The 22,432-nt window shown below is 34.9% G+C and overlaps 1 protein-coding gene across 1 annotated transcript; it reads left to right on the top strand.

Annotated features, from left to right (window-relative positions):
- Nucleotides 1-8,572: 8,572 nt before the first annotated feature.
- On the top strand, nt 8,573-20,637 carry LOC105032399 (uncharacterized). The gene is given in 5 exon segments (XM_010906843.3): nt 8,573-9,790; nt 18,269-19,538; nt 19,663-19,707; nt 19,710-20,066; nt 20,069-20,637. Coding segments are annotated over 5 exon segments (1,827 nt in total). The 5' UTR covers nt 8,573-9,712; the 3' UTR covers nt 20,146-20,637.
- The last annotated feature ends 1,795 nt before the right edge of the window (nt 20,638-22,432 follow it).

The following is a 22,432-nucleotide window of genomic DNA, read 5'->3' as shown; positions in this document are numbered from 1 at the left end:
TTGCTCCCTGGGATCAAAGGTATACTATTGAAGTCTTGTGTAAATTGCTTGGTAGATAAACAGCATCGTATTTTCTTTAAATGTACTCCACCTTCTAGAAAATAAAATATTTTGGATTGGGTGCATTCAGATTTATGTAGTCTTTTTAACCCACAAGCATTTGGTGGTTCTCATTATTTTGTTATTTTTATAGATGATCACTCTCGAAAGATTTGGGTTTACTAAGAACTAAAGATCATGTTTTATATATGTTTAAGCAGTTTCAAATAAGTGTTGAGCGAGAGACCGAAAGGAAGATCAAGTGCATTTGGTCCGATAATAGATGAGAATACATAGGACCTTTCGATGAGTACTGTAGATGTTAGAGAATTTGGTACCAAATATCTCCACCCAAGACTCCTCAGCTTAATGGTTTGGCAGAACGGATGAATAGAACTCTTGTTGAAAGAGTTAGATGCATGCTATCTCATGCTAAGTTACCAAAATCATTTTGGAGTGAGACTTTGAGCACTGTCGTTTATGTTCTTAATCTTACACCTTGTGTTCTCTTATATTTAGATGTGCCACAGAAAGTTTAGAGTGGTAAAGATGTGCCGTATGATCACTTGAAGGTATTTGGGTGCAGAATCTTTCTACATGTTCTTAAGGATAAGAGGTCAAAACTTGCTCCAAAAATTAAGGATTGCATCTTTCTTGGATATGGCTTGGATGATTTTGGCTACAAGTTGTATGATCTTACTACAAAGAAGATCGTCAGAAGTCGAGATATTATTTTCTTTGAGGATCAAACCATTGAAGACATTGGCAAAACTGTTAAAATGCTCACGTCACATCATGATGATCTTGGTGACCTCGATCCTACTCCTCCATCAGCTTTTAATACTTAAGCTGAGCATAATGAAACAGATGATGCCAGCAATGCTGATAAGACTGGCAACTTAGATTCTTTTGTAGATAATGCTGAGATAGTACCAAAGAAAGTTTCTTTGAGGAGAGGCACCAGAGTGCATCAATCTTCAACCAGATACTCTTCTTCAGAGTATATCCTGTTGACTGATGAGGAAGAGCCAGAGTGCTACTAGGAGGCTATCTCAGATGAGCTAAAGACGGAGTGGTTGAAGGTTATACAGGAAGAGATGAAGTTCTTGCATGAGAATAATATCTATGAGTTGGTGAGACTATCGAAGGGGAAGAAAGTCTTGAAGAACAAATGGACGTTCAGATTGAAGGCACAATAGCATACTTCATACCCAAAATACAAAGCAAGATTTGTTGTTAAAGATTTTGGTTAAAGAAAAGGAGTTGACTTTGAAGAAATTTTTTTTCAGTCATGAAGATGTCATCCATCAAAGTTGTGTTGAGTTTGGTAGTCAGTTTAGATCTTCAGATTGAGCAGATGGACGTGAAGACCGTCTTTCTTCATGGCGATTTTGAGGAAACCATTCACATGGAGCAACCCAAAGTTTTTCAACTGAAAGGTAAGGAAAACCTAGTCTGTAAGCTAAATAAGAGCTTGTATGGGCTGAAGCAAGTACCAAGACAATGGTATGAGAAGTTTGATTTATTTATGGGGGAGCATGGCTATACGAAGACTTCTTCGGATCATTGTGTATTTATAAAATATTTTTTAGATGATAATTTTCTCATCCTTTTGTTATATGTTGATAATATGCTAATTATTGTTAAAGATATGTTTAAGATTGACAAGTTAAAAGAGGCTATGAGCAATTCTTTTTTGATGAAGGATTTGGGGCTAGTGAAGCAAATCATTGGAATGAGAATCACTCGTGATAGAAATGCCAAGAAGCCGTGGTTATCATAGGAGAAGTATGTTGAGAAAGTGCTTGAAAGATTCAACACGAGCAAAGCTAAAGCTATTAGCTGTCCTTTGACAAATCATTTCAAGTTGAGTTCGAAGTAAAATTTGTGTTCTCAGAAAGAAAAGAAGGAAATGAAGAATGTTCCATATACTTCTATCATAGAAAGTTTGATGTATGCCATAGTTTGTACGAGACCAGATATAGCTCATGCAGTTGAAATTGTTAGCAGATTTCTCTGCAATCCTGATCGAGAGCATTGAAATACTGTCAAGTGGATTCTTCACTATCTTCGAGGTATTTCTAAGTTATGTCTTTGTTTTGGAAGTAATGTGCTAGAGTTGGTTAGTTTTACAGATGCAGATTGGTCTGACGATATCGACTCATAGAAGTCCACTTCAAGTTATCTGATTAACTTTGCAAGGAGAGCTGTGTCATGGCAATCAAAGTTGCAGAAATATGTTGCTCTTTTAACTACTGAAACAGAGTTCATCGCAGTTACTGAAGTTTGTAAAGAAATACTATAGATAAAAAGATTTTTTGCAGGAGTTGGGACTCAAGCAGGAGAGATATTAGTTGTATTGTGATAGTCAGAGTGCTATTCACTTAAGTAAGAACTCTACCTTTCATTATAAATTAAAGCACATCGACATAAGATATCATTGGATTCATGATGTGTTTGATAAGAAGCTATTAGAGCTTGCGAAGATTCATATCAATGATAATAGTGCTGATATGATGACAAAGATTCTTCCAAGAGGGAAGCATGAAGCTTGTTGCCGAATTGCGAGCATGGTTAAGTCTTCCACATAGTCGGGAGGGGGAGTTTGTTAGATTATGGTCCCTTCCTATGTGGAGTGGGATTGATTTTGCTGTCGTTTTTGGTAATCTAACAGATTTTTTATTATGGTTCTTGAAACAATGCACGATGATGCTTGGAAAGAGTTGTGACTCTTAGTTTTTTCCATGAGCATTTATTGGTTCAAGTCCTAAAGGATTTTCTTCACCCAAAGGAAGTCATTATATATGTTGGCTTTGTTGGTGATTAGTTCATAGGTTTTGGATGAGGTAATTTCGTATTTCAAGCTGAGAGAAAAAGAGAGATATAGCAAGAGTAAAAGAAAAAAAAATTTTGCTAAAATTGGGATCTGTGTAGCTTCTGTTTCGAGACTGATCGGACGGTGATTTCTTCTCTGATTGAGTTGAAATTTGTTCCTAGCTTCCAGTTCTTCGAATCCAATAGTTGGATTGTGTATTGAAGCTCTGTAGATCAGTGGGTATTTAGTTTATGTGCTTGCTATTTTTCTGATATTGTCTCTCGAGTCTCTTGATACATTCACTTAGTATTGTAAGGATTATTTGCTGAGGTATTGTCAAGGCTTGTAGTCCTTGATTTGTAGACCTTAAAATTTTTATTTGAGTATAGTGAAGCTTGAAACTGGATGGAAAGGCCTCGTGATTTTTTCTTTCGTATTGGAGTATTTTCCACATACAAATCGGTGTTCTTTTATATATGGTTTTCTTATTTATTTTTGCTTGGTATCTATTTGACTCTATCAGTTAGTTTGCTTCTTCATATTTCGTGATCTCACATAAGTGGGAGAGTTTCTGATTTTGCTGCATTATCCATTCTCCCAATAATAAAGAGATTTTGTTTTAGTGGAGATTGGATTTAAATCCGTTTTCTGGTATAATTTGAGAGATTTTTCCAACTTGTGAAGCTAGCATTTTCTTATAAGAGGATCCAATTTTGGCTTACTCTATCTTTTTTTTTTTTCCCTTTCCAATAAATACTATATACTAACAAATCGATCAAAAAATAGTCAATAGATTTGCATCTAATCAGTTGTCCAATTTTTTTCAAGAAATATAAAATAGTATCATCACATTAACAAATGAAACTTCATTCAACCTTCTATATTGCATAAGAGACTTGCCTAGACCTGGAGAAAGAATCAAGAAGATAGAATGATCACTTTAATTTCACAGAATTTTGAATTTAATGGAGCAACTAAGAGATCAAGAGAAGTATCAGTTAACATGTCCTACAAATTTTAATAATACATTTACCTCTAATTCTTTCTTAGCTTCCTCGAAATTAGAAAATCTCCAACTAATGGGGTGCCATGGGCTGCCAACCACGCTCCTTTGCATGATTATCATTAACAGAATCATGGACTTTTTGAATGAATGTCATATAATGCAGCATATTGGTGTTGTGCCTTCTTAGTAATCCATTCAATATTCTTCGGATATTACATCCATAAAATGGCATGCCACTCAGTGTAGATCAAATTTACCAACTTAGGATCCAAAATAATTACCAACTAAATCAAGCAACAGTAGTGATAGAAAAAAATTTTAAAAAATAAATTTATTCAAAAAAAATAAAAGCCAAAATAATAAATTTGGCTCCCCTTTCCCAAAACCTCTCAACTCATTAAAAAGAATTTTCTCATTCTTTTTGTGCCACTCTTTTTTTTTTTGTAAAATCACACATTCTCCCGCTACAAGATAAAAACATTTTCTCATTAAAAGACAAACTATTTTAACTCGAATTAGAATAAGGAACAAAGATAAATTAGGAATAGAATTCTAGTACAAGCATGGTAAGCAATGGACTCCCAACTCACTTTTATTTTGGATAATTTGGATCTACTCAAATATTGCTATACTCAGGCTCGAGTAGATATGGATAAATTTTTGGTTTAGCTCCAAGTTGACCAAAGACCACTTGACCAACTTTCTAGTTTTATATGACCACATGGTAGTGCTGCGCCTACTTTCTAATTTTGTATGACTCATGGGATTATTGCACCTACTTTGCTCCTTGGCATCTCCAACTCTGCCAAATAGAAAAGAAGAAAGACCATGCCGGCTCGGGCATGGAATCAACGTAAACAAATTTGACTCCACCCTGTAACATGAATTGACCCATGCTTGATCCATTTTTTAGATAAGTCTAAATTGGGTTAGGTCCAATTTTGGGCTTTATTATGGTTGGCACGAATTTTTGGAACCAAATCTAATTATTTGGACTATATTGCTCTTGGTAGTCAAGTCAGAGCCAAATGCTCAAGGGGTTCAAATTCTCTAGTTATTGTTTATAGGATAATCCATCCTTAGTGGTCCAATGGGATTGTTGGATCGATCTCCTCTGAACCATTATTCCAGCCAAATATGCTTAATGCAGTTGAGATAGACTAACAATAGAGTTTTAAGTCTACACTTCAACTCATGCAGCTTGTCAAGTCAAACACGGACCTTACAAAACTTGGATTAACATGAATAGACATGATATTAGATATAGAAAGGAGTAATTTCAGAAACTTGAACTAACATAAATAGATGGTGAGATTGCTCTATCATGATACGAATGTCATAGACTTAAAATAAGAAAATAGTCTCTCCACATGAGAAGCAAGTTTGAGTACATTTGATCATTCCTATGTACCAGAAGGGTAAGAGTTTTGTACATTAGAATATTCTTCTTTCTATGCAGGATGTGGCTTCCACCAATAGTCCAAAATACTAGTTATTGCAATCTTTAATAGGAAAAATAAATGAGAAATACTTAATTGAGTTTAAACTTAAAAGTAACTATCCACTTAAGTTTCAAATAAAAAATTCTCTCCATTAGAAACATAACTTAAAAGCAACTATTCAAAATAAGATGAAATGACCCAATTACTCTTGCAGCTTTAAAGCAACACATACTATTATAAAATAATACTATACTATAATAAAAGCAATATTACACTATCATAAAATTATACTACTACACTATTATAAAGCAACACTGCATTGTTGTAAAATAATACTACATATAAAAATACTATACTATGATAATGTAATGTTGATAATTGTGTCCTAAAATCAATCATATTACGATTGAGTTCATCCGTGTATATAAATTATTGATTATTAAATAATAATTATTTTGATATTTTTCATCACAAAGTGACATCTTCCTTGAACTCTTGTACTGTGATGAAATTTCTAGAACTATGCTAGTATACGATAAAAAGAGGATTTATCGTATAGTTCTTAAACAAGTTCGCGATCAAATGATACGTCATTACATGATGATGACATTTATCGAGTGAAGATCGTTGTGTGCCATATAGGTTGGTTGTCCTCTTAACTAAGGAGTGTGGTAACACTGGTATGGCATACAGGTGAGATGTAAGGGTACATCGTCACTGAATAAGTGACTCACCTGCTGAGCATTCTGCTGTCAAGAGCTGCTCGCGAAATATAAGGGCATAAATATTCTTCAGATCTGAGATCACCATAGTGACTTGTAAGCAACTCACTGTGCTTTGGTGCTAAACTACCTGAATTTTTAATGCAGTAACGGAAGGCTACTGGGTACAGTCAAGTACTTGCGAAGTCTGTGTGTGGATCAAGATGTGATTGATCCCTCTGGATTATTGGAGTTGATGTATCACTGTATTTCAATTTAGTAAAATCTTGACCAGGGTAATCCATGAGATAGATTTGAAAGGTTGAAATACAACGTGGATGAAGCAATCTCGGTTGACAGTTATCTGAGACCATTCTAGAGCATCTAAGGTCAAAAAGATGAATTATGCGGTAACCATGAGTATGAGTTCTGGAATATTCTTTTGTGATAATTCGATCTATCTGGACGTTGAGAACCATTGCTATATGGTATCTCGATTAGTACAGAAATTGGTTCTTGTGCTACCGACTTAGTGTTTGAACCTATGGAGTCACGCACACAAGTCAGACAAAGTAGGAAGGAATTGACCTATGTTTATATGTCCAATCTGAAAGTACTTGACTTGATTGAATATATAAACTAACTTGATTGAGAATTGAGTTATGGGTTAAACAGGATTGAAGAGTTGACTATGTCTAGCTAGCACTATACATGAGGTTCAGGTTCAATTTCAGATATGAATAATTTCTATCAATGGAACATATGAAAGATTGAATTTAAGTACTAATTAATTTTAGATTAGATCTGAATTAATTAGACTTAAATAGGTCCAAAATCCAAGTTAGACTTGGTACAAAAGTCCTAAAGAGTTTAGGATTGGCAGCCTTTCGAAATTATTTCGAACCGGCTTCGAATCGGATTCGAATCGGACTTGTTTTGGATGAGATATGAGTATTCCTACTTACACTAAGAATACCCACTCATGAAGCACGACCAAAAATTGGTTTGGTGCTTATTTGGGGCATCCCAAGTGGGTGTGAGAGTGGATGTAAAGTGGATATCATAAGTGATGGCAATTATATCTCATGTAGGAGTCCTTCTTTCATGAGTATTGGATCAATTCAAATCAGATTTGAATAAAGAGTCCTCCTCTCATTGGGTCATGAGAATTATCTATAAATAGCGAGGGTCTCTACTTATGGATGAGAGAAGAAAATAGAATAGCAAACAAATCAAATTGAGAGAAGAGAAAAAGAGAGAGACAAGCATGTGAAGAGAGAGGTCCTTCATATTCTACATCTCTCCCTTTGTTGCTGCCTCCTCTCCTTGGGCGTGGATCCTTCTTGGGCATCCCACCTGCTGGTGTGAGGTGTTACACCATCACATCTCATCCCTCGATTGATTGAGTTGCGAAGCCAATTGGATTGAAGTTCATCCTATTTTTTTGCGGCGTCTGACGTGCATGCGAAGTAGAGGATCTGCATATCCAGGCCTCCGCGAAGGTTTATATTAGATAATTTGGGATTTGATCCCTGGTTCCACTGTGATTCAGGTAAGGATTTGATCTTTAAATAAGTAGAATATTAGATAAAATTTTTAGATGCAATCTGGGTATTCTGGAGGGAAACTGTTTCCTTCCCTTCATATAATACTACCTTATTATAAAGGAATACTATACTAATATAATATAATAAAGCAATACTGTATTATTATAAAAAATACTATACTAATATAATATAATACTACCTTACTGTAAAAGAATACTATACTAATATAATACAATAAAATAATACCGTATTATTATAAAAAAATATTATATTAATATAATGTAATACTATCTTATTGTAAAGAAATAGTACACTATGATAATGTAATACTGCAGTATTTTAAAGGATATAAGGGTATAAGAGTAATTTCAGTCAAAATGGATAGTTGCTTTTAATTTATGTTTGGAATGGATAGCTATTTTTACATAAAACTCATTTAGAGAGCTATTTTTAAATTAAAAGTAAAGCTAAAAATTTATCTCTAATTTTTTATCTTTAATATAACTTATCAAAGCTCCCTTATTATATTTATATATACATCCTTAATATATCATAAAATAACAACCATTGATAGGTTAATACTTCTTTCAATGATCCGTATTGATTAGCGATTTCACTATACTCTATGAAAAATATACTTATATTTCTAAAAAAAAATCATGAATTAAATCTTCTTATTAATATGAAGGTATTATCATGATTCTAAAAATAGTAACAATTATAAAATACTAGCTTTTCATTGGTTCATAAACAAACTATTTTATTATCAATTGTTCCTGATAACTAGAGGTCTATAGGCTATTCTCGTCTCTCCATGATAACAATATTAACGTAAGACAAGAGAATTAAAAGAAAGGAAAAAAAAAAAAAAATCTTCCCATTCTATCAGAAATTACAGAGCCGGGTCTAACCAGTAACCACCGACCTCCATAGACTATATCTTGGAACGAATCACACACCATCACATTAAAATAATTCTTTTAACCCTGGCCTCCTATAAATAACCCTCCTACAACTCATTCTAGGCCTTCCTCCTCCCCTGGGGTTTTTGATCACAGAGAGAGAGAGAGAGAAGAAAAGGGGCCGCAGCCTCCCTTGCCTTCGCTCCTGCGTATAACCTCCGAAGAAGAACAAGTCCTCCATCAGAGGAGAAGTTGATTTCTATCGAGATTATCAGAGATAGTTTGAGAAATCGAGGAAAGCTTCGATTTCTCTTCGCCCTTTTCCTGCCTCGGCCCCGTGTTTCCCCTCAAATCTTTCCTCCAAAGCTTTTACTTTTGGTAGAATTCGAAGCTTTGGATCTTCTTCTCGAATTCTCGATCCTATCTGTCCCATTCTTCCTTCCCCTTTTCCCCTATCCGCTCTCCTCCCGGGGAACCCAAAAAAGTCCCCTTTTCCGAATCTTTTTCGGATTAGGGTTCCTCTCCTTTGTCCCGTTCGGCCTTGGCGTCGGACTCCTTGGGGTTCGGCCTTTTAGATCGGAAAGCTTCGACTTTGGGATCGGCGGACCAGTCTATTGGGGCTTCTGGAGTGTTCTGGAGATCGGGTTATGGATTCTGGTCCTTTGGATCTTTGTTGTTGCTGGGGTTTCCGTTTCGCTTGTCGGGTCTCTCTTTTCTGTTGAAAAAAAGGCTCTTTTTTGTCTCTAGTTTTTGCTCCCGAAACCTGGAACTCTTCATGGTTTAGGATATGGAAGAAGACTGCACTTTAAAGATCATCTCGGTGCTGTTCCAATTTCGGTATAGTTGCTTCAAGTGATCGTTTTCCTGCATGTGTTTTGGTGTTTCGGTTGGTTGGTGATACCATTCTCGCAAACGTGATCTTGGTTTTTTGCTCGGGGTGGTGCGTTGACGACCACTTAGATTTTTTTGACACTCCCTTTGGATTCTGAAAGTGTGGTTTGAGAGTAGGAGGTCAAAATTTTGCTTTACTGGTATAGTCAGTTTATTTGTAGATTGATTTCTCTCCATTTGGAGGCTCCTTGGGTTGTCAATTGTCTCTTTGGGGTGACGGGTTGTGACGAGGTCAATGGTGAGGCTTTGAAGCTGGAAATGAGTTTGGGGACATGGTGCATGGACAAGAGCATGGCCAGCGGTCGGTTCCCTTATTGGAACAGCTGCACTGGAAACTAAGACTTGTAGCTGATCCAGGGTCTCCGTGCAATGTCTCGCTGCTTCCCATTTCCACCACCAGGATATGAAAAGAAGCTGAGGAGTGACAACGTAGATTTACTACCCAAGGTGCATCTTCTATGCGCTTGCTTTGAATTCCACTAAATGCCCCATTTTTATTAGCTTCATCCCATGGGCTGTTCACTTGATTGTCTACCTCATAAATCTCTGCCTTCGCGAATTTCTAGTGTACACTTAGGAAGTCAATATTTGATGCGGGCTAGATCTTATGTTTATATTTGTTGATCTTTATCTTTATGATTGTAGATTCTTTATTGGTTTTGTGATTAAAGAGGTTCGTGATTATAAGATTTGCCCTAAACCTAGAAAGATACTCCAAATATGAGCATGGATAACGTGATATTCCAGTTCAATTATCCAAGCAAACTTATTGCAAGAACTGATATCCATCAAACTTGCTTGTTATTGTTGCTGAGTGTATTCATTCAGTTTCTGTTGTGAGATTTTGGCGTACAGACAACATGATGTAACATGCATCTTATGGATTTCTTGAGGATTGATACAGTATGCACTTGATATTTTGCTTATCCATATGATTATCGGGCTGAGAGCATAGTTTCTGATACGTCAAAGAAATTTCTATTATTGGTGAAGTGACAGAGTGAGAATTCGCTAAGCTGGTTTACTAGTCCTTGTTTTATATAGAAATCTGCTGACTCTCACTTTCAACCCATATATGTGATGAATTATTCTGGTATGAAAATGCATCTTTTATTTTTTTAGAAAACAGGGTTGCTCATCTAGACTTTTATTGTACTAACTAAACAATTGACAGATGAATATTATCATTGCAATGAAGATCTGAAGACTTTTTTATGAGTCTGCTTCATGTGCTGAGATGATCTTTTAGTTGGGTGAAAATGTGCAACAGCACGGTCATTGCATTAACCATGGACACATACTAACAAACACTGCTTTCCAAATCTGACACCAGTTTCTGGTGTGGAGTCTTTTGCGAGTTCTTTGCTACAAGCTGATAATAAATCATTGTTATTTTGCAGTGTCCATTTTGTTTCCATTTGATGCATGGTGTCCTTGAATTATCTGTAGCTTGCGTATCATGGTGTTGTTTTAAGTCCTTTTGAATAGAGCTTTGTCCCTTTTTTTCCTTTGGGAATCAGTATAATGTAACAGAAGCCCTCTTCTTCTTGATTTTGAACATTCACTGATACAACTTCCTCAGAAGAGCATGGGCTTACGATTGTGTTTTGCTGGTGCATTCTCTAGGTCCGCTCTTTAGTTTTACAAACAGAAGTTCTGCATATGTGATTTTAGAGATGAATGTAGGAGTTCTTTCTTTTCACCAAAAAGGGACTCTGTTTCATTTGCCTATTCATTTTATTTGTTCCTTAGGGATGAACACAGCTTCCTGTGTTGTAAGTGATATACTTCCCCCTTAATCTAGAGTGTTTCCAAGATTATGAGAATTTTGGACAACTTAAATTGTGATCATATTGTAGGCCCCCTACATGCCAACTAACTTTATAGCTTTCATTGGTCTCTCTCTTGACCATTTTGTAAGACATTAGCTTATGGTTGACAGCTGGTTGTAGAATCTACTCAATTCTTCTGTGGAGTCCTCCCAACTTAGACTCCAACTATATAGCTGACTACGTTTGATAAGAAAGGGCTTGATTGGTGTGAGTGACTATGATTTTCCTGGGGATATGATCTGTGAAAATGTTTAGGGTAATTAGTTGTCCAAGCGTTCATCAGTTTGAATGAAGAAAAGGCAAGTAACAAGTGGATCTTACACCATACTAGTTTGAATTAAACTCTGTAGTGGAAATTTAATAGGGAAGTATTTATGAATGAGAGTGGTCAACTCATTTGTAACATTGGATAAGCATAGCTGGAGGCATTTGCTTTTGGCAAGAAATGGACTTGTTTATTTATTTGCCATTTGGTGTCAAAACGGATTGGCCTTGGTGCAACTGTGAGGTTGCTCTATCGTGACTTGGTGTCATGGGTTTGAAATATGGAAACAACCTTTCAGCATGTAGGGATTTAGTTGCATATGTTTGACCCTCCTCAAATCCTCCAGTGGTGAGAGTCTTATGTGCTGGGCTGCCCTTGGTGTCAAAACTTGCCAAGTTTTGAGTGTTTTTTTTTTTTTTTAATTTTAATTATAATCTCTAATGCTCAATGAACTAGGTTGTTGCATAGGAATCCAAAGTGGTGATCACATAATTGTGTTATGATGCTCAAGTTTATAAAGATGCGACAGAAGAAATGGCATTCTACTTCAACACTTATATTAAACTAAATATTGGTGAATGTATGTTCAAGTAAAAAGCATATCCTCAAAGGTCCATGAATCTCTTGAGTATAATGTTCTGATGGATTCCTTCAAGCATTTTTGATACTTGATATACTTTTGGTCCTTAATCCTATATTCTCAACTCTTTAAAAGTTACACCTGCTTATCGTTAATGGCTTTTGGAATTTTATCAGCTTCCTCCATTTCCATTCTTCATTTTTTGGGTGTTGTTGTGTGGTATTGTTTCTCTTCTACTGTAACAGTAACAGTAAAAACACAATAACTGTAACTGTGACATCCAATACCATCTACATAGATGTTCCTAGCTACGAGATGAGGGAAAGCCTTGTTCCGTCTTACTGTTAAGCCATCTTCAACTCTTCTTTCTTTACTCCTTTCCGCATCCGGGGGAAAACTGAAAATTGGATAACCTTAATCATTTATCCAAGGACATTTGTGTCCTATTTTTTAGCTCTTTGGTGCAAACTTAAGCTTGTAACCTCATTTAGGTTTTACATGGCCCTTGCTGCTCTCAAGGGAAATTTTATGTCAAGTTCCATTATGTTATGAAATCATAGTCTCACTTCAATGTATTCATTTTCCTGCCTGACCTTCCTACTGTATTTTGGTAAACTGATCTCTATATTAATCAAGGGTTATGATGGATTTATCCCCATTTTAATTTATTCATATCCTTTTCTCTAGTTTTGTTTATCTCTGCATTTTTCGATGATTAAGCTGGGATAAATCACCATATATTCTTACTCTACACAATTCTTGGCATTTCAGCTTTATTTTGGGCACTTGTTGCCCTCAAAAGTTAGTTCATCCAAGATTTAATATGCGACGAACTCCTACATTTTGTTCTATGTATTGGCTTACTTTACCATGCTGATTCATATCATTAATGGATATATGTAGTTGAGAATTTCATATGGATATCTATTGACATTATAATTTAATTCTATCATTTTTTAGTGAATTGACATCTTCTATTAATTAAGCTGGGATAAATATGGTATATTTTCACAAGATGCTCGAATGAACTTAAAAAAAAAAAAAGGCTTCAATGAGTAAATAGACAATAGACCTAGCTGTACTTTTTATGATTTGAATCATCATATCATCATATTTCATAAAATCGTTCATGTTTCTACTTGATCTTTGCACGACCTTTTTGTTTGGTAAATTTATGCTAGATCATTTGCATTATAACATATACAAATGGCAAATTTCAAATTCAACAAATGCACAATCGCTTCCTAATGAACATGTTTATATTTTTTAATAGCCTAAAGCCAAATCCTGATATAGGTCTTCTTTATTGAGAAACATGCTAAATTCTCCATAATCAATATAACTCCCATTTTTTAAAAATGCTGCTTTATGAATGATTCTATTATTGTTAATATTTGTTTGCTATACATTGCAAAGTTACCATTCATAACACCTCTTTGTTCTAAAGTTGATGTACATCATTCCTATACTTCCCGATCCCCCTCTTCCCCAATTCTTTTGTTTATGCAAGAAACCATCCTTGTGATTTGCTATGTTTTTACATTATCATCCTAAGGATGCAATTATGTGCACTCTTTTGTTTCGTAGAAATTAGTATCGAGATATGTTTCTTTGAGTCATTCAAAAAATTGTTGTTTCCAAGATCTTATCAAATATGCTAGTTAGCTAAATTATTCATCTTTCGGAAATTTTCAGACATGTTTTGTTGAGTCTAAAGCCTTGCACATACATCATCTCCTTTTTTTTTGCCGAGGATGTATGGTTTATTGTTGGGAAATGTATTTTGTTTGGTTGGAATTAACATAATCTAGTGAAGCAGGGTGCTGACCTCCCTCTTCCTCTACATTTTTGAAGATTTTTTGAGTATCTTCTTAGGACCCATGTAGATGTGTTTTAGTCGCATATCGGCTATATGCTAGGTAGATTTTGGATACTTATACGGGATCAAGAAACCCAAATAATACTTTTTGACTAGCCTTTTTGGATGAGGTCTTGGATTGTTATAATTAGTATTGTTGTAGACTGAGTCCATGGCCCAGGTAAACTTGGGGATATTGTCACGTTGGTCCATTTGGGTTGACCATGAGTTGATCATGATGTTTGTGATTGGATTTATGATATTTGTAATTGGATTTGAATGGATTTGGACCCTTAGCCCGGTGAGGACGTTAGAGCTTAAATAAGAGGAGTTTGTGAGGACCCATGTGGGTGTGTGTTTAGTCTGAAATTAGTTATGCGCTGAATAGATCTGGGGTACCTATACAAGGGTAAGAAACCAAAATAATACTTTCTTGCTAGCCTTTTTGGGTGAGGTCCTGAGTTGTTACATAACTTCATGATGATATTAATCAATCCAAAAATTTTGAATTTCCAAATGTGCATTCTCTAGAACTTGGAGCCTAGAAGGAATCCTTATTTAAGTATCTTTGGAAAAATCTTTAATGTAGTAAAACTTTCTTTAGCTCTCTGTACATTCATCTTTATTTAAAAATCTTTAGAAACTATGAAAACAAGAATACCTCATCTTTTACCAAGCCTTATATCTACTGTTATAATATTCATTTGCATTGGCTTTACTACTACATAGTTCTCCAACCTGTCTTGCATAAAGGTCAAGGATTTAAATTTCAGCCAAAACCTATTAATTTCTTGACATTGATCCATTTCGACTAAGGCCAAACCGAATTGACCCCCAGTTTGTTTTGTTCTTGTTTTTGCTGTTTTAGTCAATTTCAGCCAAAACTGACCAATTTCAGTCCAGTTTTGGCAGTTTTTGAAACCGGCCACAAATGTTTTTTAAAGTTTTATTTTGATTTTGCTCACATTTTTTGTCATTTATTTGTTTTTGAAGTATATTGGCTGTATAGTTCTAATTTTATATGGATCTTCTTCTTCTTTGTTTATTTTTTAAAGCTAGAAGTGGGATGCATAATAAAGATAATTCTTTATGGACAAGGCCTCTAATGGCCCTTATTATAGTACTTTACCAGATTATGCATTGTTTGCTTGTTCCGTTCCTTTTTTCCTTTTTCTTTAAGATAAGTGGCTGCTGATTAGGTTTCTGCTCCTATCATTGCATCAGAAAATATTAGTCCATGTATATCTTAACCTTAGAATTTAAAAAATGTCACTTACTTTTTCCCTCTTTTGAGGAGTAATGAACTATTTTAGCTATTATTTCTTTAATCTGCTGTCACATCATATTTTGATGCAAAAAATTTTAATTTCTACAATCTATTATATTAAAAACTGAAAAAAATTGAATCCCTTCTTCCACTGCCATTTCCATTTATAACCACTAATCTGGGATGCATGCTCAAATTTGTATTGTCACCTTGTTCTTTTCCGCAATTGGAATCCTGTTATAGCAGGTTCATTTGCTATCTAAATCACCAGGTATCCATCTTTATTTTTGAAATATCCATTCGAAAATTCCTAGATCATATGCTTAAGTAAAACCTAAATATTCAGTTCTATGTCATTTTCTGCTTTTAAAATCCTTGTGAAGGCTTTATCTGAAACCCTGATTCATGTTCATTGAAAGCCTTCATATACCTATCTCAAATTGCAAGTGCTTGGAGAAAACGATCAACCGATTTCTGATTCTAGTTTAGATTTTTTTGTCCTCTTCATGTCTTATCTCTAGAAATTGTTGATATTGGATTTTTTAAAAAAAATTATTGTATTAATGCTGCAGTTATATTTTCTCTTTCTCCTAATTTACAACACTTTCTTTATTTGGTATATTCACTCAAGCTTGTGTTCATGCATATATCAGTACCATGTTTTTCATAGCACAAACCATGCGGAAGTTGTTTCATAATTCTATCTCTTAAATATTTCTAACTTATGCATTTTAATCCAGTAATAAATTTCTTACTACTTTCATCCAAGTTGCTTTTAGTTGCACTTTTATGGACCTTAAACTTGTTTTTGGAATCCTTACTGGCTAGGGCTATCTGTAGTTTATGCCACATGTTCTTGCAAAGTCGGATGGTTTTTCCCCCTTTTTTATCTACTATCAGTGTGACTCTGACTTAAGACTTTCCTCTAATGATCTCATTTGTAATGCTACCTTTCATAATTCTACTCCATGTCCAAGCTGGCATCCTTATCTTTGCTATAGTTGTCTCATGCTTTGGGTAATTTTACTACTTCATGTTTCTTATTCATACAATAAAGCTTGTTTTCTAACTATATGATGTAATTTGCTAGTGAGCTCTGGTAGAGGTGTATGAAACTTCTATACATTAGTTGTTCATAAACTTGTCTTGTTCTTCCATATTTGTCTTTGAAAGTCTAAAAATTTCTATTTCTTTCTCATTCTTGCAGGTAAACAATCACAAAAGATAAGCGTGCATACACATAGAAAAGAGATTTCATCCACAATTGACTTTCATGGCTTGAAGCTAAATTGGTTTCTTGAGTTCCTTGTTACTTATTTTAATATCTGTACTGTACCAATTATAAAATTCATAAGTCCCAGGACACTTTAGTCTGATTCGCTTCCATGGTCGACTCTCCCTAGTTTCACAATATAACTCATAAGTTTGATCAAACAACTTGTGCAAAAATGTGATTCTATTTTATTCTTCCAAACTTTGGTACCACCATACAGACATAAATATATTAATGTATTTTTTTTGAATTGACATTTTGCTGTCTATGTATACATTCAAGGATGTGTTCACTGCATTGTTGGTGCTTTGATAAACCATCTTTTTAGGTTAATGCTTCTTGGTATTTGTAGAAACCTTTTCTATTTATTTATTTTAATAGTAACAATGATTAATAATGATTTTTTTTTTCCTGAGGGGGAGGCAGGGGGACAAAAGCATCCAGGCCCCTGAAAAACAAAATTAAAGCCATTCTATATATAATAAAATACCTCAGAGCATTAGCTAGTGCCTGATCCCACAACTGAGATGGTAATTGCAAGTCCGTTCTCCAATTGGTTTAGGTATTCCCTATGACCAGCCACTCTGCTAGCTGGTTACCTTCTTGGAAGACATCATAGGCTTTTATGCCGTCTGGACATCACTAGACTTTATTATTCAAGGCAAGACTAATATATGCCCTAGGATTGTTAATCCAAGAAATAGCCGTGCCCTTGTCTCCCTCAATCCAAATCTGATTCTTTGACAACGTGAATGGCATAGTGTAAATACTTGCATGCTTCAAGGAGGCTCTGTTCTAAGTCAAGCAAGATGCAAAATATAATTTTTTGTCAATGTAAAACAACTTTCTTGTTGTTGGCATAGAAGTCTTATGTAATAATTATTTTATGTTGATATACTCTTATCATGTCATTGCTAATAATATATGAAATCAACAAGCATTTGTAATACTTTGATTGCCTATTGACTTTCTTTGCTTGTTTCTCATTTTTCCACTCTGTAATTTTTCCACTTTTCTTTCAACTTTTCCTTAGTAAATATAATATATATAAAAATATCAACTGTCGTGCCATGCTGACCATGTCCTGAGACATAATAATAGAATTGAGTCTGTGCTGGTTAGCATGTGCTAGCATGGAGCCATGGCCAATTTTGACAGGCACAGACCAATGCAGATTACATATGAGTATGTACTTCTGAACATGCACACACTTGCTGATACTTCAATCATGCTTCATTGTGAAAGGAAGTTATTGATTGAATGAAACTCTTTTTCTTAACATAGTTCTCCTACTCTACTGGTGTGTTCTCACTAATTTGATCATCGAGACTTCAATCATCCTGGTGGTGCTACTCCAAATTAAGGAGAAGGTGATATTTGAGTTCTTGTTCAGGAAGGGAGATGAAAGTCCTCTAGTTTGCCTCTTAATCATCTCATTCAATAAAGTGCAATAGAAAGCTCTGCATTCATTCATTCTTCTTTCAATATATGGTTCTAAAAATGAGTGTTTTTATTTTGTTTTCTTGGGTGGAATCTTTGCGTGTTGTCTATGTCATATTCTTCTTTGAGAAAGTCATGTCTAGTATCTTCTCCGACCTCTTTTCGTGCACACAGTCCTGTCACTGGTTCATGTCGTCCTTAAAATATTAGACTTCTTGTAATCTTTATATTTGAAATATTAAAGGGACACTGACAGATATTTTTATGCTGTGGCCTTGTTGTTTTAATCTTCTAAACATGTTTTTTCCTTCAATGTGTTGGCATAATATCGAGAGTGACTGAATTTTTTGAGAGATGATTTACTTCTGGCTGTGGTTTGTAGCTAACTGAGACTGAAAAACAATTTTCAGGAGAAGCACAAAGAGAAGAAGCATAAAAAGGAGAAGAGGGACAAAGAAAATAGAGAAGGTAAAGAGAAAAAGGACAAAGACAGAAGTAAAGATAAACACAGAGAGAAGAAAGATCGAAAAGAAAAGCACAAAGATAAGAAAAAGGACAAAGATAAGGACAAAAGCAGGCAATCAGAGAATCGAGGAACTGAAGAACAGTTCGAGGGTCACCATGAAGACATATTTGGGGAATGCAGCCAGAAGGCTGGGGAACTTGAAAATTATAAATTTACAGAGGAGTTGGCCAGGAGGATCAAGGATGAGGAAAAGGGAGCTGCAAATAGTAGGGTTGAAGACTTCACCAGTTCAATACAAAGAACCAATGAAAAATCGAATGCTGCCACTGTGGTGGAGAAGAAAAGAGTTACAGGTAATGAAATGGTTTCAAATTCCATTGTTACAATGCAAAGGAGAAATGATGGGATGGGACATCCACAGAATAACTTTGCCAGTCAACTTCAGAGAAGAATTGAGGGTATTGGCTCTGGAACTGCAATGCAGAAGGAAAGATGTACAAATAATGAAGTGGTTCCAAACAGCATTAGTTCAGGGCAAAGAGGAAACAATGGAATGGTCCGACCAGCAGAAAATTCCCCAAATTCTAGTCAAAGAAGATATGAGGGTCCATACATTGCGACTGCATCAGAGAAGGAAAGAGGCACGAGTAACAAAATCTTCTCAAAATCCAGTGTTACAGTGCAAAGGGCACATGATGGGATGGGCCGACCAGCAGATAGTCTTTCTGGTTTATCCGGTTCTGTTCAAAGAAAAATTAATGGCATGGGCCTTGCAACTGCAATGGACGAGGAAGGAGGAAAAGGTAATGAAATCATTCCTAACCACATTATTGCAGAGCAAGGAAGAAGTGATGGGATTGGAAAACCGGTGGCAAAGAATGCAGATAAAAAGATTGAAGGGAAGGAGAAGACCAAAGAGAGGGGAGTGTATGATGAAAAGAAAGAAAAACACGAGGACCAAAACCAGGATGAGAAGAACAAAGGAAAGGATCAAGACCGACACCATGAGAAGGAAAAGGAGAAGGAAAAGATAAGAGAGAAAGGTGAGCACAAGCATAAAGAACAACATAAACGAAGAGACAGTGGAAAAAAGGATCAGATAGATAGTTTAAATATAAAGCCCTTAGCCCCTCAAAAAGACAATGAGAAGAGATCAGGTACTGATGATAATACCAAGAAGAGGAAAGACTTTGAGATGAATGGTTTTTTGCCTGGTGCGTTTATTTTACTGTTCCTCTTATAATTTTCCCGTAGGACACCATTTGGAATTTTGCGGTGTTATAAAATTCCATTGTTTTTGTTCAGTTTTACATCTCTGCATTTGCCATGTGCCCACAGAGAATGATGTGCGGCCTAACAAGGTTTCAAGAGCAGCACCTTCTTCCACCTCCCTGTGGAGAATGGCAGAACACTGGGGTTATCTCCTGTTGCTGCACCTTGTTCTTCCATTAAGCCTGGAGTCAAAAATAATACCATGGCGGAAAGAGTCCTAGAAATTAAGGATCAGAAGATAAATGGCATTACAGAAGCAAAGACACCTTCGGCTGGCTTGAGCCTAGTTCCTACAGGAACTAGCAAGAAGGCCAAAGCTCCCTTGAAACCTGCTCACCCTGATTCTAAGTATCTTAGCCAGATATATTCTCTTCCCAAAATGGAAGAATGGCCTGATTCTGATGATCAAGAGTGGCTTTTCAGCAGTGATCACGGCCGGCCAAATCCTAAAATGAAGTTTGAGGCTCATGAACACCCCAGGTGTGGGCCCAGGCATTACGGATCGAGCCAGCGGATGTTATTGCTTTGCCATATGTCATTCCTTTCTGATACTAGATTTTCTATTTATACTTGAATGCTGATCCCTGAAATCTCATTGAAGGTATGGCAGCATGGCAGTGTAGATGCCTGTTTTTCTTGCTGCCTTTTTACACTAATCCTGTTTTACCAGGCATCATCATGGACTTCTTGCCTTCAGGTGAAACTGTCACCACTCATTGCATGCTCCCATCAAATGGGCTTGGATATATCAACATCTCGTTGTCCATACCAATTACAGGAGTCCTTTCAGATAGAAACTTCATGTAATGCAATATCCGAAATCCATATCAGTGAACTGAGATGTTGATAGGCCTTGCTAGTTTTCATTTTTCTCAAGAATCTGAGTTCGTATTGGGAGAAGTAGGGGGAAGCAGGGAGCGGGCTTGTTGTTGGACCACACAATTTTGATTTGTATCATGTAAATCTCTTCATAATTAGAAATGTAAAATAGAGGGGCGAAAAAGAAAGAAGTAAATGAAAGAGGCTATTGTCATTCCTTCATTCTGTCATTTGGTTGTCTGCTGACTTTATTTGCCTTTCCGGAAGGGGTGGTTATTTAATAGCTTAGGGGAGGCATTTCCTTGTGTTAGCTGAAGCATTCATTCAGCAGTGCAGTTGATCATTTATGAATTTATGTTCTCTAAGGTGCCATATGCAGAGACCCAAAAGACATCTGATAAAGATGGGTAAGCACATCATCTTATCATCATGCCATAGTCCTATTTGAGTGTTACGTGGATGCCAATTGGGGAGTTGCACTGTGATAGTTTTTTAGATTTTGGTTGAGGATGGTATGAAAAAATAAATTTTATGCCAGATTATCATATTTGGTGCGAAAAAAAAAAAGGATAAGATAGATTGTAAAATAAATGATAGGTTATACATGTATCAAGAGAGAGAAGATAAAATCAATATCATTAAGAAGATGGTATTTTTTTTTTTTTTTTTTTATATTAGATTATCAAATGGAGATAATTTGAAATTATCAATTTTTTAAGGAAAATACTCCTAGTTATATTATATTAATATATTATGCCAATATTTATCATATATATATATATAATTAAATTTTCTATGTTTTATTCATATTAATGCAATGGATATTTATAATATATATTTATGTAACATAATTATATATTCATATTAGTTATTTATTTTATAATAAATATATAAGTTGTAATGCGTTAATAAATATATTAATTATAAATATTATTTACTATAATTAATACGCTTAATATATAAATAGTATTACTTATATATAATAATATAATTAGTATATTAATATATTTATAATAATTATAATTAATTTATCCATTAATATACAAAAAATATGGTAAAATTTATTTTCATAATAAGGAATATATATATAAAAGGGCAGGTTTGGATAAGGTCGATCGAATTTAGGTTTAGATCCGTTTAGATCAAATTGGACAACGGGGTCCTACATCGATAATCTAAGCTGTTGGATATGATTTACTATCTTAAAACTGCTTGTACACTAAAAATCATATAATTAAAAAACTTTTAGTCTATGCATGAAGTAATTAAAAAATATATCTAATTCAATTTTATTTAGGCTATCTAGTTTTTGGCTACTTGATGTATAGGCTAGAAGTCTCCAAATCATATAATTTTTGTGTGCAAGCAGTTTTTAAGTAGTAGATTATATTCAATGGCTTGGATCATTGATGTAGGATTTCTATTATAAAGTTTTAATCTGATAGGATCTGAGTGCAAATCCAGTCGACCTAATTCTAACCTGGATCTCTCTCTATAAATATAAATATATATATATATATAATTAATTAAAAAATATTTATTAATTTATGTAAATATCTTTTAATAATTGTAATGGTTCATATTGATAGCCTTTATATGAGTAGGACATAAATGGCTAGCAATTGGACTGAGCAGAAAAAATCATCAGTCAAATTATTTATTCAAAAATATTATTAAAAATTTGATGATATTGCAATATAAGACTTCATTCAACTAAATATACTAATTTCTTTCCGATGCCATTTTCCAAAGTAATCTTTCCACCAATCAAATATGGTACAATTTATTTTCTTCGGCGATCATTTTTCTAGTTAAATGATTTTTAGGAATTGTCGGTAATCTAACATATCCTAACCAACCTTACCCTCATAGATAAATAGGCAGTTAGCTTTAAATTAGTGTCACAACATGATGCACTCAGTTTTTGAGGACGGAAGTGGCACCGTCGCAGGATTTTTTTCCATCTTTCGAAGTAGCAGAAAACCCGCTTGCGTTGGTTCCTTGCATTTTTATTTTC

This window comes from Elaeis guineensis, chromosome 8 (genome assembly GCF_000442705.2).
Source record: "Elaeis guineensis isolate ETL-2024a chromosome 8, EG11, whole genome shotgun sequence".
In the NCBI taxonomy this organism is placed as follows: domain Eukaryota; kingdom Viridiplantae; phylum Streptophyta; class Magnoliopsida; order Arecales; family Arecaceae; genus Elaeis; species Elaeis guineensis.
Note: the sequence above shows the minus strand (reverse complement) of the source record. Positions and strands in the feature narration are given on the sequence as shown.